This window comes from Pholis gunnellus, assembly GCF_910591455.1.
Source record: "Pholis gunnellus genome assembly, chromosome: 17".
Taxonomy (NCBI): domain Eukaryota; kingdom Metazoa; phylum Chordata; class Actinopteri; order Perciformes; family Pholidae; genus Pholis; species Pholis gunnellus.
Window position 1 is genome coordinate 16,599,521 of NC_136544.1, and position 15,988 is coordinate 16,615,508.

Sequence of the window (15,988 nt, forward strand, 5' to 3'; positions counted from 1 at the left end):
CTTGTCCCCTGATGGTCCTGCTCCTCGGGAGGGTGCTGTTAACTACAACCAGCAGGGTTTATAAACTGGACTGTATGCATGCTGCCTTCCGGTGCCGTCGGAAATACGGCAATCACAGAAAGTACCCGAGAACTTCTTTCCATTTGGGAAAGGGAGGAGTTGATATTTCAGTTGCTGGATGTGACTTCCTAGGCGTGGGTGTTGTGGGAACGAGTTTACGAGGAGCGCGTGAACGCCTCACAGATATCGCGTTTCTGTCGGGACTTTCTCGGTCTCCAGGTGAAAGGAAAAGTACTGCAGCTGCAGAGGAGTCTGTAGCTCGGACCATATAAAGTCGTAAAGGTGTTTGTTGTTAACACGCCGTCCACATCATGAGGTGGTTCTTCCTATTGAGCGGCGTTATAGCGTGTGCAGGTAACTATTTCCTGTCGTGTTCGCTTCGCTTTTTTAATTCATTAACGTTACAAGTGATGTCACACTTCAATGAGTGTCAACAGTCTGAACGTTACAGCGTCGACGCCCTTTTGCCGGATACATGTTGCTCAAACCTGATGGTTATCGGTTTGCTGTTCTCACTGGCGGCGATCAATATGAACTCATGTTTTTGTAGATCATCTGCAAGTCTTTATCCCAAATCCCATTCGTGCACAAGAGAGCAGCAGCAGCACACAATACATGGGATTTGTAGTTAACCTGAACATATATGATTGTTATGAAGGATCTTCAGGCTCAAGGAAAAGCAACAAACATGCATTTAGCCTTAGTTATATATTTACTATGAATATGTGTAATCATTGAACTGCTGTTTTAAACTGGTGAACACTCTGTAAACCAGTCAAAGTGTCCCATCCAATCCAACAATGACGTTTAAAACTGTGTTTTGCTGAAGCTTCTTGTGCTGTAAGCTGTGATACGCTGTGTGTACCTCCAGGGCAGCCCGTGAGCTCGTCCTGTCCCATCCAGATGAGCCCCCCGAGCGTTGTGGTGAGATTTGGAGACTCCTTCTCGGTCAACTGCAGCTCATCATTTGACCAGATAGAGTCGATGGGCTTGGAGACTATTTACGGCACCGCAAAGACTACTGGCCTCTCTTATGTTAACATCACGATAGAGTCTGTGAGAGACTGGAACATGGGACCGATCTGCTACATTAATCGTGTCACTGAGGGTCAGTGTTTAGATACGCTTCCAGTCACCGTTTACAGTAAGTATCCTTTACCTTGACGTGGCCGAGCAGACTCCTGGTAGATTTGGATCAGTCGATACGTCTGATGTTGGATTTTATTATTTTTGTGTGTGCAGAAACGCCGGACAGGGTGTCCATCTCTCAGCCAAGTCTAAAGGGCCCCCTGGTCGAGGGCGACCAGTACAGCATACAGTGTGACATTGTTAATGTGGCACCAGTGAGCAACCTCTCTGTGCACTGGCACAAAGGAGATACCATCCTCTACACGGAGAGGTTTGACGGCTCCAGTCTATCTCCAGTCAACGAGACGTCTGTCTTCAACCTGACGGCCCAAAGAGGTGATGACGGAACTCAAATCTGGTGTGAAGCACAGCTGGACTTCTGGGGACCTGTACCAAATCTGACCACCACCAAGTCGGAGTCACGTGACGTGATTGTGCTGTGTACGTCTTGAATGGCATCTTGAGTTTACCGTCACAAGTTGGTAGAGGACATTGGGTGTGTTTCGCCTTTCTCTGATTGCGTTTGAATTATTCTTTGTTTTTGATTGTAATTTTCTCATTTCCTCAGACTCACCGACCTTCATGCAGCCCAGAAATGTGACACTAGAGCTCCCGGCTCGCAGGAAATTCATTTTAGATTGCGCTGCTGCAGGAAAACCAACGCCGGTTTACAGCTGGCAGTTCCCACACCCCATACAACAGACCAATCAAAGCGAGAACCAATCCACTTTGGCCCCGTCCATTCAGCTTCCGGGCATCTATAGGTGCACAGCGTCTAACAGCCAGGGCTCCAAGGCCAAATATTTCACTGTCACCGAAGCTACAAGTAAGATATTGTTATAAAAGTCATCCTCATCTTGTTCTGCTCCATTAATGTCGTGCCGTGTTGATTATTCTATAATTCCTTCATTCTATTTTCCATCAGGTAGTCACACTGGAACCACTGCTGGGATTTTAATGGCTGTGTTCTTAGCTTTAATCGTTGTTTTGGCATGTGTGGTTTATCACAAACAGAAAAACCCTGAACAGGTGAGCTGAGAGAAAGCGAGGATGTAACAAAAACTCTCCCGTCTCCCGCAGGGAATCGCACAACCTTCGCAGCCTTGGTTGGAGGATTTGTCTTCCTGGGAGTGGTGATCTTCATTGGCGGTCTTCTTTTGTTGACACCTAATGGCACATTTTCTTTCAGCCAAGGCGGCTATCTCAAAGGACGGCCCACCTCATCGGGACCCATATGAGTTTGACTTTTTTTTAAATTCAATATTGCATGGCTTTACAATGAAAATAGCGTGTTTTATTTTGGGGGCTTTGATGAACTTATGAGAATGACGTCTTTTAAAAGCCTGTTCTGCATGCTCAGTTGGTGGACTGCTGCTCATGTTTGGTCGCTGTTGCATAATCCCATTAGTTTAGCTAATCATGTTGTATTAACAAACGGTACATTTACATTCACTCAAGAAATTGGGTTATGCAGTCGATCGGACTGCAGGTCAGTAATCAGATTACTCCCCGACCCCTCACCTTATTTTGGAAGTGTCGTAGACCTGCACGTTCAGAGCTCCAGAGGCTACGTTGTGTTAGTTTCAGTTTCAGTCTGACTTTATATGGAATTATTTTCTATATACATCAGTCAACCTGGTTCCTATAAAACTAAATTGCAATCTAAATTACGTTTCTGATGGAGACGTATTTTCTCCCGGTTGCAGTTTAAAACATGCAGTTAACGTAAATTGAAACAAAGTAGAAAACAATGCAAAATTACTTGCTTAAGTTTAGTAAAAAGCATCATGGTCTGGCTTAAAATGACTGTGAAAGTTAAATAAAACAAAACAAAAACACAGCAAAAGTACTGAGTTCATATGCGACACAAATAGCAGCCTCCTGGGTGAAAGCCCGAGTCTCATGACACAAACCACACCGACTTATTTCCAATTTGAAACTTATTTGTGATTCATCAAAAGCAAACGTAATCCACAACAAAAAATGTTTTCCTTGAAGCGTAATTCACAATGCAGTTTGATTGTGTGGGAACGTAACATTTAGGAAACGGGGCTGTCATCGGTACATGTTGTTACCTCTCCTCTCATCCCACCGCTCTGCTGTCACAGCGACCTGCATGTCCTCGTGTAACAAGCTGACTGTAAGCCGGTTACTTCGGTGCATGCAGACGCACTGACTGAATCTAATCACCTTTGAACCGGAGAGCATCAACACCGACTCTGTAAAGAGGGCATATTTTAGCTCCCATGTTTTGGGTTTATGGCCTTCTGTATAGTTCAGTCGATCAGTTCTGATAAACTTCACGGCTACCAAAGGGACGAGATGGGGATGTGCTTTTGAACATGTGAAAACTAACATTTTTCTAAGGACTGTACAGACTAAAACCAAGCTGAAAGCAGAATATGTGTAGGATTTAAAGCCTTAATAGGTCAGGCCCAGTGGGTTTGTCCATTCTTCTGCCCCCAAGTGGCCAAAAAGTGAATGTCTTGTGTGCCTTTGGTCAGTCAGTAGCTGCGCTCTGAAACAACTCTGTTTTTATTACTTGTAAAACTGTCTGATGATTTATGATGACAGACATATTGGGGCTTTTTTGCTGGAGTTCTAGCCTTGTTTCTTTTCATTCTGCAAAGCCGCACACGTCCACGTTTTTCAGGTGAAACCTAAGTTGTTTTTAATCCACTCAGGTATATTTAGATTCAGTTTCTCTCCGCATACTTTCAAGACACTACGATACAGTAATTACTTGAGAGTGCTTTGAACACTACAATGGGGTACAATGTTGATACTGCTAGTTTGTATTAGTTTTTATTATTGTATGAATAAATTCATGTTCTGTAAAAATGTTACCAAATAATCTTTTTAATATGCGATGGTACAGCTCTGGAATGTTTCATTTCTTTTTTTGCACTGAAAAGACTGACCATGCCAATTCTGTGATGTGCCTACAATTTGATATGAGTTTGGTCTTATTGACAATGACCTGAATGTGAGCCACTAAATCCTGTCTGATGTACCAGTAAAAGAACGTGCACAGTGATTTCCATTTGTAAACCTTTGTTCTTGTGAAAGATGAATTAAGCGGAGATACTATAAAAACATTGTTTTTCATACACTGATCACTTTTGAGATACTTTGCTTCCATCACATGTCTTCAGACTAGGACGATAACATCCAAAATACACATTATGGTGTTTATTTTTTTGTCTATTTGCGTCTGCAGATTTCTCCTAAATTCACCCAAAGTTACCATTAGATGCCTCATTAGCATATTTAAAACTAACGTCTCAGAAAACTTGTAAAACAAAAAAGAATTGTCTTAATGTCAGTAATAGACTGTAGAAGTTTCATGGTGACATCTATGAGTTCCTTTTTTTTTTTTACCTTATTCACCTTATCCTTTCTTTAATACAACAAATCAACTGGAGTTTTATGGTGATATCTGAATGTTTTGCTCTACTCAAGTTTCTCCCCTTAATTGAGAAAGTAGAGTTGGAGTAAGAGAACGTGTTTTAAAGTGTTGATGTCTTTTCTGCATGAGCAGCTTGTGTCAACTTCTCTGTCAGTGATCATCCTTCAACAGAATACTGATCGAGGCGCTCAAACCAGCGTCTTTCATTAATCTCTCCCTCCCTCTCTCTCCCCTCTCTCTCCATCCCCCTCTCTCTCTCCTTCCCTCTCTTTCTTTCTCTCTCCCTCTATCCCTCTCTCCCCCTCTCTCTCTCCCCTTCCCTCTCTTTCTCTCACTCCTTCCCTCTCTCCCCCTCCCTCTCTCCCTCTCTCTTTCTCTCACTCCCTCCCTCTCTCCCCCTCCCTCTCTCCCTCCCTCTCTCTCTCCACCCCCTCTCTCTCTCCCTCTTTCAACCTGCCTTACATACCGTGCTGAGGCTGCCATACTAATTAGTCCTGCACAAAGTGAATGTAAAGGAGAGCATTTGTTGTCCTGCCCATATGAAGCCATGTTCTTTATGTTCATTCTCAAGCACAACAGCTTTTTGCCAAAAAGCTGTTTGTGTATGCTCAGACTGTGTTGCCATAACAACCTGGCAGGGTGGATATTGCTCAATTTGTCGTGGAGTTGAATAAGTTTTATTATAGAGCTGAACATATGTTTTGTTGAAGAGAGAGCATCATATTCGAGCATGAATCTGTACATTGAGATAACCCGGCTGTGCTCACCATGAATACCCCCCCCCCCCCAAATAATCGATTCCTTGCTCTGCAGTCGCGGTCAGAGCGGTTACGCTGTGTAGCATTCTGGTCACAGTGTGAGACTTACAAGCTACATGCTGCACCAACACTCCTGCCTGCTGGGACTCCACAAAGAGTTCAGGAGCAACAGGAGACCAGCATGCAAGCAGAACCACACAGCAGACTATAGCAGATGGTTTAAAGCATAACATGGTCACACTTAAGGCTGTAATGTAGAGAGTATTCCAAAGAAGAGCAACCATCGACTCAATATAATAGATAATAACGAAGACCAGATTTATATTTACACGAGTATTTCAGTGAAGAGACGTTTGGGCTTCAGAGGTAGTTTGAGTTGAACTTGCTCTGAATTCTGCACACGGGAGAAGTTGCCGAAAAAGATTTAGTTTAACCCAAAACATGATCTGTCCCTGAACCTAACCACAAAGGTTAGTTGCCTGAACCTCAGGAGTGTGCATGAATGGTACATCTCAATTATTCTACATGTGCTTGGATACTGAAAATGGAGAATGTATTCGTCTTACGTCCTGATTTCCTGAAGACCAGAGCAGTGCAAAGGATCAGCTGTGTTTTTCAAAAGGCCTGCCACCTGTTAAATTTCCCTCTCTCCCTTTACACCCCCATCCCTCCCCCCCTCCCAAAGTCAGCTGAGATGAAGGGGGCCCTTTTGTTCCAACATAGTTCCCTGCAGAGTTGCCAAGCTTGTTCAAGTTGGAATTTTCTCTCTCTCTCTCTCTCCTCCATCGACGGCTCAGTGCAGAAAATAACATGGGAATCAACTTTCTCAAATGGATCCTGACGCTTTGCATGTTTCACTTAGGTAAGATCTATTTGTTTCTCTCACTTGTTGACAGATTATGAGAGGGGCTTGTGAAAAAAATGTGGTGTAGCAGGCAAACTGACCTTTAGTCGGTGATATGAGGACGACCAGACCTTTAATAATAAGATAACGCTTTGGTTTATTTGTCCTTTAAAGCACTGTTGTAGATCGTTGCAGCATAAAATATGCCTGTTTGTCTTTGCATGGCTTCACTATATTCTACAAATATAATTAGAAGTTAGGTCTGATTCTTTACAGATTAAATAGGCCACACATTTTGTTGCAATAAATAGAAATAACTGATAAATGAATTATTATATACAGGCGTATTTTAGGCATTCCCCGATGTGATTTTCTGTGTGTGTTTGTTAACGGGGTTACATAACAGCTGAAGCTCGCTTTTGTACTAAAATTGAAAGTGCCACAATTTGAAGGAAGGAGATTATGAGGATGATGATGATGACTGCTGCCGTGTGTTTCAGTGTCAGGTGAAGGCTGCTCCCTGATCCTCAAGCCCTCCCGGGTCGTGGTGGGCTTTGGGGAGCCGGTGTCAGTCAGCTGTGAAGCCACTCGCCCGGTTCGTGTCCTCGGCTGGGAATCGGCCATCAGCGCCGCTCACACTCAGCAGGAGCTGTCGGTCCAGTGGAAGGTGGACAGCCTCATCGACTGGATCGAGGAGCCCATCTGTTACGGGGTGTTTTTCACGGCCCCCCGACAGTGTGAGGAGAAACTCAACCTGGTCCTCTACAGTGAGTTAACTCCAGCTTTATTCAGAGATGCACCGATCCGACTTGTTCAGTCCCGATATCTAGACCCATACCTGTGGCTACCGAGTACCGATCCATACAATAATAATAATAAGCTGTGTGCCTCTCTGTGTGGAAGAGACTGGGGTCATTCTTTCATGTGAGAAACAACATCAGACTCAAAAATAGCTTTCAGAACTTTGTAAAACAAAATGTAACAAATAAATACAATATAAATGTACAGAATTGTTATTAAGTATTATTAAAATATTAAATCGTGCACCTGCAACTTGGTAAAAAATCTTCAAAATGAACAGTTCAAGTGTAATTTCTTTTAATGCAGCAACACATTGGTTAACATTTAAAGTTATATTTCAACCCCGATTAAAAAAACAACAGGTCTGTGGATTATCTTGAGTAAGTAGGTCATGGTTTCTGGAGAGTTTTTCAAATGTATTTTTTTAGCTCACTTCACCACAAGCCGAGTGCCATATCGTCCCCTTGTGTCCCAAAGTGTTGTGGTTTTGTTGCCTGAATCTAACATTTGTGACATTTTTCTACATGTAACTAACTGTTTTTGTTGCTTAAACCTAACTTTTGTTTTCTAACATACTAATGTCCCAAAAAAAGGTCCAAGTGATACGAAAAAAATCTGACAATTTGTGTCCCTCAACACAAAACCAATAGACTGTGTGACTGTGTGACTGTATACCGTATAACAATGCAGAATTAAATTAAATAGATTGACCCCATTGTCACCGACACCTGATCCAGCTATTTGAGTCAGTATCGGCCAGATATCCGTGTCAGTGTCGGTGCATCCCTAGTTTTGATACACAGTGTAGAAATGGATGACTCAAACCTGTTTGACATGAACTGTGTGTATTATTCATTTAGAGACCCCAGATAGCGTCTCCATCCGGCCTGTGAACCACACCGGCCCCATGGTGGAGGGCAAAGAGTACCAGCTGCTCTGTGAAGTTCAGAACATCGCTCCGGTCCAGTACCTCACCCTGAGGTGGTACAAGGGCCAGACTGAGGTTTACAACCGCTCCTTCACCGAACTCACATCTTCCTCGCCTGTCCAAGTGTCCTCCGTCCTCATGGTCACACCAACCAAAGCCGAGAATGGAGCACAGTACAGGTGCGTAGCGGAGCTGGAGCTCGGACCAGAGGGACCACGACCGCCTCCGACTGTGACCTCGGAGCCTCTTAATGCCTCTGTGTACTGTAAGTCATGAAGCTAAACTAAAAAGAAAACGAGTTCTCATGTGTTTAAAATATTGACCATGGTGCATCTAACCCCTGTGATGTTTGCTGTAGTTCCCCCGACGTTCCTCAGTCCCGAACCCGAGGTTTTGGACCCTGTAGTGGGGGCTGAAATTACCTTGAACTGCACGGCCACAGGAAACCCCACACCCGTGTACAGCTGGCAATCCTCCAATCCCAATGAGGAGAGGATGGAGGATGAAGCGGCTCTCACCTCCCCCTCACTGCTCCCAGGGACCTACACCTGCACTGCCTCCAACACACTGGAGAAGAAGAGCAAGCAGTTCGTTGTCAAAGCCAAGACCAAAGGTAAATGAGGGGACTCTGAGGTGCACATGTTGTCTCTTTACACCGCGTCCTAATCTTGTGCTTCTACTCAGGTGTTTGAAACCAGACATCTTGAGATTGGATCAGATGACCACATTGGACATACAAGGATTCTAACTAAGCGGATTTTACTGCTGCAGCTTTGGAGACGGAAATGACAATGACTCAACAGATATTTATGAGGATCTTGCTGTCAGACAGAATTAGATTTCATTTAAAAATATATATATATATTTGAATATACTATGTTTGGTAACTGTCATTTAATTTGTCAGTATTTTAACATGTTTTCCGTGCGATAGATTGTTGATATAGTTCCTTTGTGATACCCTGTCCCTAGTTTCTATTTTTCTAGAATTATTTTCATATTAATGAAATTATCTTGTAACATTATGGTAGCTACTCTTGATTTAGCAATGATGACTACATTATCATAATTGTTTGCTGGCAATTTAATTCCGAATGTTAAAGATCAGCAGGCCATTACTGTAAATATGAACTGTTTCTTGATTTTCTTATCTTTATTAATAAAAGTAAAATAATGTTTTCTCACTTGTTTACTTTATTATATTATAATTACATTAAATTGCATTAATTTTGTTTGTATTTTAAAATTAAATGCATTTGTAATTATTATTTTGGTTGCAGTTATCAGGTTTATATTAGGGGGGTTGTATTAAAAACTAACAACAACAAGACAATATTTATTCATATGTGCCATTCGTGCTGTACTCACCTCGCGCCACCAGATGTCGCTGCTGCATTTTCTTAAAGAGATGACTTCATTGGCTATCGGCACGTCACGTGATCAAAACATTGCCTCGCAGTCGCAGGAGGAAGTAGCGTTAGCTCCGCGGCTAACACCAGCAGCAGACGACCTCTAATCTGAGACCTCAACAACTGTCCTGATCGATTGATCGATACAGGTGGGAGTCGGTCCGCAGTGACGCAGTGCCCGATGTTTATTGACACACTTCTGAACACTGTCCCTCTCTGTTCCCCTTCAGGTATGCCACAGAAAGACCCGTGTCAAAAGCAAGCATGCGCAATACAAAAGTGTCTACAAGGTACATACAGCAGTCACTTCAAAGATGTTGCTGTAGCAAATCCTGCATGTGTCGTTTAGCTAACCCCCCCCCCTCCCCTCTCCCCTCTCTGTGGTCCTCGTTCTGCAGCTCACAGATACGTGGAGAGCATGTGTGCGGACGTGATCAGGGACATGCGGCGTTGCTGCGAGTCTCAGGCGGGAACCTCCATCTGCTGCTCCGGGTTCAAGGACTCCAAACCCACGGAGAGCAAAAGTAACACATAGCTCCCTTTAGCCCGTAGCTGTTGATGGGAACAATGGAGGAAAGGGACATTGTATCAATGTTTCATTGACTAACAGTGCAGGTCTTACTTAGTTGTGTAGCAGACATCTTCACATGTCATTGCAGAAAGGCACATTAGTGCTATAGATCCTACAGTTGGCACACAAACAGCCCATAGTATATGTTATTATCTACACCTGTATTTGACAATCCAAAACGTCACTCTTCTGTGGCACAACATCAAGCATTACAGTGTAAGATGAAAAATGTATTTATCAAAAGGGAATCATTTTCTGTGTCTTTTCATGTCATTGTGTCCACACCCTGTGATGAAGTATGAAACGAAGTATGTTCGTGCATGTCAGCACTGAGCTACTGAGACATATTGCAGATGTGACTTGTTAGAGGCCCTGCACACTCATGGTGAACCCACACAGGAGATTTAGATTATTTGGCTGGTTAGACCCAAAGACTGTAGATAAAGATTTGCTCAACACAAGAAGATAATTTAGCAATACATTGAGTTTGGATTTTTAAAGGAAAAAAAAGCTATTTCAGCTTTGCAGACATCAAACTTAGCTTATCTGGACAGGGAATGTAACACCTCATCATGTCCATGAAACACTGTTTCTCTAGGTTTGATCAGCATTGAGCTCTGTGTCTACTGAATTAGTTTCCATTAGATAGACTGTAGGGTACATCTGTCTCTTCTCCAGTGACGTTCTCTGTGTGATGGCTGTATGCCAGGCCCGGGCCCCTCATGTATTAGAAAGAAGCCCGTGCTTGCTTGACTTGCCGATGTACCGTTTCATTATTTATTGGTCAATGTGCTGTCCTTAAAGAGTTATTTTCAACAGCCACATTTCCAAAACAAATTAAAATCAATAAACTTGAGGAAAGAGGCCAAATTGACTTTCTTTCAAATGTCTAATAAAACTATAAATATACACTGCATTCACAAGTATTTCATTTACACATTTGCATGAATCAGACTACACATTGCACACAGTACAATATTTATTATTGCACCCTGAAGCAGTTCAAACGCAAATTTAAAATAATTGAAGTTTAAACAGCGGAATATAATAAAAAGAGAAACAGATGGAGGTAAAATAACAGTGATTCGTTTTTGATAGAATGGTGAACTTTAGTTATAGGCCTATTACTGCATTAGTTTAATTATAGGCCTATTACTGCATATATATATATGGAGGTTTTGGAAAACACTCACATAGAAAAAAGATGATAAAAACAACTTAAATGATTATATTTTTAATAATTACAAAGATAGATTACATATGTTGAATTAATTAATGTTTGTTATGTTAATAAACGGTTGATTCAGGCAAATCCACAGCCACCGATGCAGAAAAACAAAAGCTCATCTTTTCTGTCTTCCGGTGTCCTACGTCCGTGTGACGTAATGACGCACTGACGTCAAACGGAAATTTGCAGCAGCAATTCTTTCTAGAAAATCTGAAGCCGTTTCTCGCTAGCCCGCTGTAGGTCGGTCTATCGAAGTTTATCTGGGCAAGAACACAGCCGGCCGAAGACTAACACACGTATCCGGGTAAAGTGCGTAGTTTGTGTGTTATCTGCCTTTCGTTGGTCGGAGGTCCCGGTTCTCCTCGTTTAGCGCACTAACTTAACGTTAGCCGAGTCATCTCCGGAGCTAACGCTGTGAGGCTCTAACGTCATGTCGAGAATAGACTACAGCGTGTGGGACCACATCGAGGTGTCAGACGATGAAGATGACATCCACCCCAACATCGACACACCCAGCCTCTTCAGATGGAGACACCAGGTACACGTTTAAATATATATATACATATACACACTGTACTGTAACCTTTAGCTGGTCAGTGTTTCCTGTGCTCACTGTGGGGCTGTGTACCAGTGATGAGATAATCACAGTGGAGTGGTTAACAACTCTCCAGCTTTCAGGTTGCTGTTCACTTGAAGATTAAGATCCCTCACTTTAAACTGTTGAAGGGTGAACCACAAGGATGCATTTTAGGATCTTTACTTTTCTCTATTTTTATTATAATCATGATTTATGTGCTTAAATCTTTGTTAACTTCCATGTTTAGTGCCTGAGGTCCCCCCTATAACGAGCTGGTGCATCTGAAGTGGTTTATCCTCTAATTACATTTAGATTGAAATATAGTAAGTTATTTTTGGTGGCCATCCTCCGCCTTCTACCACCTGCTTCTGCACCTGTTGTTGGGACTGATATGTGACTGTATTCATATTTGCTCTTCAGGCTCGTGTGGAGCGAATGGAAGATTTTGAGAAAAAAGGCGAAGACTTGAAAAAGGCACATGTCGAATGTCGGCGTAAGCTGTCAGAGGCACAGAAGAAAATACAAGAGCTGACTATTTCATCGACCGATGACGCCAAAGCAGAGCTGAGCAAAGCCCAGGCCGAGGAGAAGAAGCTGAAAAAGGAGGAGCGGGATTGGGAGAAGAAGTCGACGGAACATAACCGGGAAGAGAAGAAGATGCCGTGGAACGTCGACACGCTCAGCAAGGAGGGTTTCAGCAAGGTGAGGCAGATAAGGGAGGGGGGGGGGGGGGGGGGGGGTCGCCGCCTGCCGCCGCTTGTAGTGATCAGTTTGATCGGGACAGACGGGATCACTATACGTGGCTTCCACTGTCATGATCATTTGCATGTTCTATGCTACAAAAACAAGCGTCACATTTGCAGCAATCTGATGCGCTGCACTTCAAAATTGGTTTTGATTTTACTTCTAAAACCACTTTATGAGCTCCTGTCGTTGAACCGTTCATTGCTTCTGTAGTTTGTCTTTGTGTCCGTGGCTTCATAATGTACTCATCTCTGACTCTTCTTCTGACTTCCTGATACTAATCTTTAAACATTTCCCTCCACAGAGCGTTGTCAATCTCAAACCTGACTCTGCTGAAGAGACCGAAGAAGACAAGGAGCGAAAGCACAAAACCTTTGTGGAGAAAAACGAGAAGCAGATCAAACATTTTGGTGAAGATTATTGACGTCCATTCATCCATGCATGTTGCAGAGTATTATAGGAAAGTAGATTCACTGCTGTCTTCACTACAGGCATGATGCGACGTTGGGACGACAGCCAGAAGTACCTCTCTGACAACTCTGATCTAGTGTGTGAAGAGACCGCCAACTATCTGGTCCTCATGTGCATCGACCTGGAAGTGGAGGAGGTAAAGACGACGACAGGAGGATGTGTTTTTGTGGGCCGAAACTACGAGATACTCTTTATTCACGTTCTTTATTCTTCTCTTTGCAGAAACACTCATTGATGGAGCAAGTGGCTCATCAGACCATCGTCATGCAGTTCATTCTAGAGTTGGCCAAAAGCCTCAAGGTGGACCCCCGCGGCTGCTTTCGGCAATTCTTTGCAAAGATCAAGGTGATAAATGATTTCTCTTTGTCCAAAATCAGTACTAGAGTGCTTGTTTTACGAACGAAGCAGTCCATGAGTTGAAGCGAGATGTGTGTGTTTGACCAATCAGCGATCGTCATCCTTTAGACCCCACCGGGAATGTTCCTGTGCTTTCAGAAAGTACTACCTCCCGACCAGAGCCTTGTTTAAGGGGTAAAATATTCCCATAACTCAGTTTAGAACATGGTCCCTGAGGTCAAAACACAATGAGTTCCCCAAAAGGTTCCTAGTGCCTGTGAGTGTTCCTGCAGTTGAAAGGATGAGGTGGAAAAGAAGACTTGTTTTGCTGCCCTCTCTGGTTGAAGATGTCCATCCTGCTCAGCCTCAGACAACACCTAGCAGCAGGATGAGAAGTTAAACCGCTGTAGATCAGCAAAAACAAGATGTTCACGCCGCGTTAAGATGCTCTCTTAAGTTCCTGAGTTCCTCAAAAGATTCCTGTCTTTGAAACATCACAATTAATACAAATGCTAATTTGAATGCTCATTTTGACTCACAGACCGCAGATCAGCAGTACCAGGATGCTTTCAACGACGAGCTGGACTCATTTAAGGAGCGGGTTCGGGGCCGGGCGAAGATCCGCATGGAGAAGGCCATGAAGGAATACGAGGAAGAGGAGCGACAGAAGCGCCTGGGACCCGGAGGACTCGATCCGGTGGATGTGTATGAGTCCCTGCCAGTTGTAAGTTCTTCAAGAAGCCTCGGCACTCTGCCTTCAGGTTATGTTGTTGGGTTATAAAGTGCCTAAAAAAAAATCTCTTCTTAATTGCAGGAGATGCAGAAATGCTTTGATGATAAAAACATCCAGATGTTACAAGAAGTTATTAGCAAAATGGACCCGACGGTAGGTTCCCTTGTTGAAGCCTGCAGTCTTATTTCTGCTGGGGATCATATGTAAATGTATAGTTATGAGTATTTTTCGACCTACTTTGAGTCCGTTCTAAATGTGATTGTTTGAATGATTTAGGAGGCGAAGGTTCACATGAAGAAGTGCATAGAATCGGGCCTCTGGGTGCCCAACTCCAAGACAGACGACGGGGATGAGAAAGAGGAAGACGGTACCTACGAGGAGGTGAAACAGGAGCCCGAAGAACCGAAGAAGGAATGACCAACATTGATCCCGTGATATGTTTTCCGCAATGTACCTACCTACTGTATTGCGCCCCCACAATGTGTATGACTAGTTTGCCAATCATGGAACAATGATATAACTTCTGTTAAATGCTAAACTGAGACTTGAGGTATTAGTGTTCAGCTATCTGCACAACTCCGTCTCATCAGTAACTCCTGCTCGGAAAAAGAACCCGCTGCTCGTGTTTAGGACTTTTATTTGTTTGGACGTCGGCTGTATTCTTCCATGTACTCGTATGCACCTGTCGGTCTGTGTGGGAGAGCCGGCCTGCTTCACTTGTGCTGTCGTATGGTTAAAAATGTTCCAGACATTTTCAGGTTGTGCATTTACTGAATTGAATGGAAGGGTTTACCAAATTTGTGATTTGTTTTGTTTGACTTTTAAGGCTTTCGCGACCAATGTATTCAGCTGGTTATTTCCCAGAAGTGACATTTTCTACAAACTTGCTTAACTAATGGTTGAATTATATCCAACTATTCAAAACTCGGGTGTTGTTGTTTTGTCTGGAAACTCGAGGTGTGGGTGCCTTTCTTTTCAAATCATAAAATAGGATTGAATAGGTAGTCATAAGAGAATGAGCTGTTTAAACATGGAGTATGGTTTTCTAACGAAGAGTTACATACACTCAGTGTGGGTAAATATGATGTGGCCTCTGGCACATCACAGTGCACCTTAAACAGGAAAAGACACAACCGATACTAAACACAAGTCCTTACAGTCCTAGATAGGCGTGGTTGCATTCTACACTTTCACTGTTGATGCTTTTATTTTGAAAGTGCCAGAGCTGACATAAAAATAAACAAATATTAAGTAAAACAGCTTAAACAAAGGCGTTGTTTGACCATGTTGGATACCACCAAATACCAAAGATGCTCCCAAGTCTGTTTTGTGTCCAGGTCACGTCTCTTATGGTTCCTCAGCACCTGACACAACAATATCTGAGGAATTCAAAGCGTTCACTGTTTCATCACTCCTTTATCTCTTGGAATAAGGTGTCAGCAGTAACCGGTTGGTTGCTGTATGATCACTTTAAACAGGCTATTGCGATGTAATATCAAAATGTTCCTTTAAAGCAGGGGTAGGCAACCTTAACCTTTATACTTTTACATAAGCATGCAATAATAACCGTAACCTATTTTTCAATGACAGCATACAACCCTATTATAATTACTCTGGGTCTCAAGATAATCTACTGTAATTTAACACGTCCCTCTAGCTCACAAGATGCTCACAAATCACTTTTTTGAGCCCAAAATCAAGTGTCAGGTCTTTCAGGGACCAGGTCAAGTCTCAAATCTCTGTGTGCGAGACTTTAGTCCAAGTCCCCGTCTCTGCTAAACAAGCCAGCTGACAGAAGCTAGTGTGGCTTCTTATTCCAAGCTTTAGTTTGAGATGATTTTATTGCGAAGGACCCGATGAAAGGCAGAACAACCACCATTAAACTTTGACATGACACTGACCAAGGTGGCTACAGATGTCCTGAAATTGACACCGGACATCAGACCGCAGACGCTCATGAAGAAAAGTGTCCAGTTGAAATGATGAAATGAT

At 43.0% G+C, this 15,988-nt stretch overlaps 3 protein-coding genes across 5 annotated transcripts; all 3 read left to right on the top strand.

The window, feature by feature from the left end:
* The first annotated feature begins 275 nt into the window (after positions 1 to 275).
* LOC306709667 (intercellular adhesion molecule 4-like) lies at positions 276 to 6,162 on the top strand. 3 transcript variants are annotated; one of them, XM_079177905.1, is made up of 6 exons: positions 276 to 414; positions 932 to 1,204; positions 1,303 to 1,629; positions 1,757 to 2,014; positions 2,269 to 2,426; positions 6,041 to 6,162. In XM_079177905.1, exons 1-5 carry the CDS (start codon positions 372 to 374, stop codon positions 2,424 to 2,426), a joined length of 1,059 nt encoding a protein of 352 aa, XP_079034031.1. In that variant the 5' UTR covers positions 276 to 371; the 3' UTR covers positions 6,041 to 6,162. The 3 variants fall into 3 exon arrangements, with proteins under 3 accessions (XP_079034031.1, XP_079034030.1, XP_079034032.1); XM_079177904.1 differs by lacking the exon at positions 6,041 to 6,162 and having other exon boundaries at positions 2,269 to 4,304; XM_079177906.1 differs by lacking the exons at positions 2,269 to 2,426; positions 6,041 to 6,162 and adding an exon at positions 2,114 to 2,257.
* On the top strand, positions 6,043 to 9,103 carry LOC306709668 (vascular cell adhesion protein 1-like). The gene is made up of 5 exons (XM_079177907.1): positions 6,043 to 6,217; positions 6,700 to 6,966; positions 7,861 to 8,193; positions 8,287 to 8,541; positions 8,613 to 9,103. Exons 1-5 carry the CDS (start codon positions 6,166 to 6,168, stop codon positions 8,618 to 8,620), a joined length of 915 nt encoding a protein of 304 aa, XP_079034033.1. The 5' UTR covers positions 6,043 to 6,165; the 3' UTR covers positions 8,621 to 9,103.
* A 2,212-nt stretch (positions 9,104 to 11,315) lies between these two features.
* On the top strand, positions 11,316 to 15,250 carry LOC306710008 (hsp90 co-chaperone Cdc37). The gene is made up of 8 exons (XM_079178371.1): positions 11,316 to 11,673; positions 12,133 to 12,414; positions 12,761 to 12,866; positions 12,948 to 13,063; positions 13,150 to 13,272; positions 13,805 to 13,987; positions 14,078 to 14,149; positions 14,273 to 15,250. Exons 1-8 carry the CDS (start codon positions 11,566 to 11,568, stop codon positions 14,411 to 14,413), a joined length of 1,131 nt encoding a protein of 376 aa, XP_079034497.1. The 5' UTR covers positions 11,316 to 11,565; the 3' UTR covers positions 14,414 to 15,250.
* Positions 15,251 to 15,988: the final 738 nt, after the last annotated feature.

Coding starts and splice junctions, on each gene's coding strand:
- LOC306709667 (XM_079177905.1), top strand. CDS start 372: ATGAGGTGGTTCTTCCTATTGAGCGGCGTTATAGCGTGTGCAG. Junction 1,630..1,756: donor ACGTGACGTGATTGTGCTGT/GTACGTCTTGAA, acceptor TCATTTCCTCAG/ACTCACCGACCTTCATGCAG. Junction 2,015..2,268: donor CACTGTCACCGAAGCTACAA/GTAAGATATTGT, acceptor CGTCTCCCGCAG/GGAATCGCACAACCTTCGCA.
- LOC306709668 (XM_079177907.1), top strand. CDS start 6,166: ATGGGAATCAACTTTCTCAAATGGATCCTGACGCTTTGCATGTTTCAC. Junction 6,967..7,860: donor ACTCAACCTGGTCCTCTACA/GTGAGTTAACTC, acceptor TTATTCATTTAG/AGACCCCAGATAGCGTCTCC. Junction 8,194..8,286: donor TCTTAATGCCTCTGTGTACT/GTAAGTCATGAA, acceptor TGTTTGCTGTAG/TTCCCCCGACGTTCCTCAGT.
- LOC306710008 (XM_079178371.1), top strand. CDS start 11,566: ATGTCGAGAATAGACTACAGCGTGTGGGACCACATCGAGGTGTCAGAC. Junction 13,273..13,804: donor AATTCTTTGCAAAGATCAAG/GTGATAAATGAT, acceptor TTTGACTCACAG/ACCGCAGATCAGCAGTACCA. Junction 13,988..14,077: donor TGTATGAGTCCCTGCCAGTT/GTAAGTTCTTCA, acceptor TCTTAATTGCAG/GAGATGCAGAAATGCTTTGA.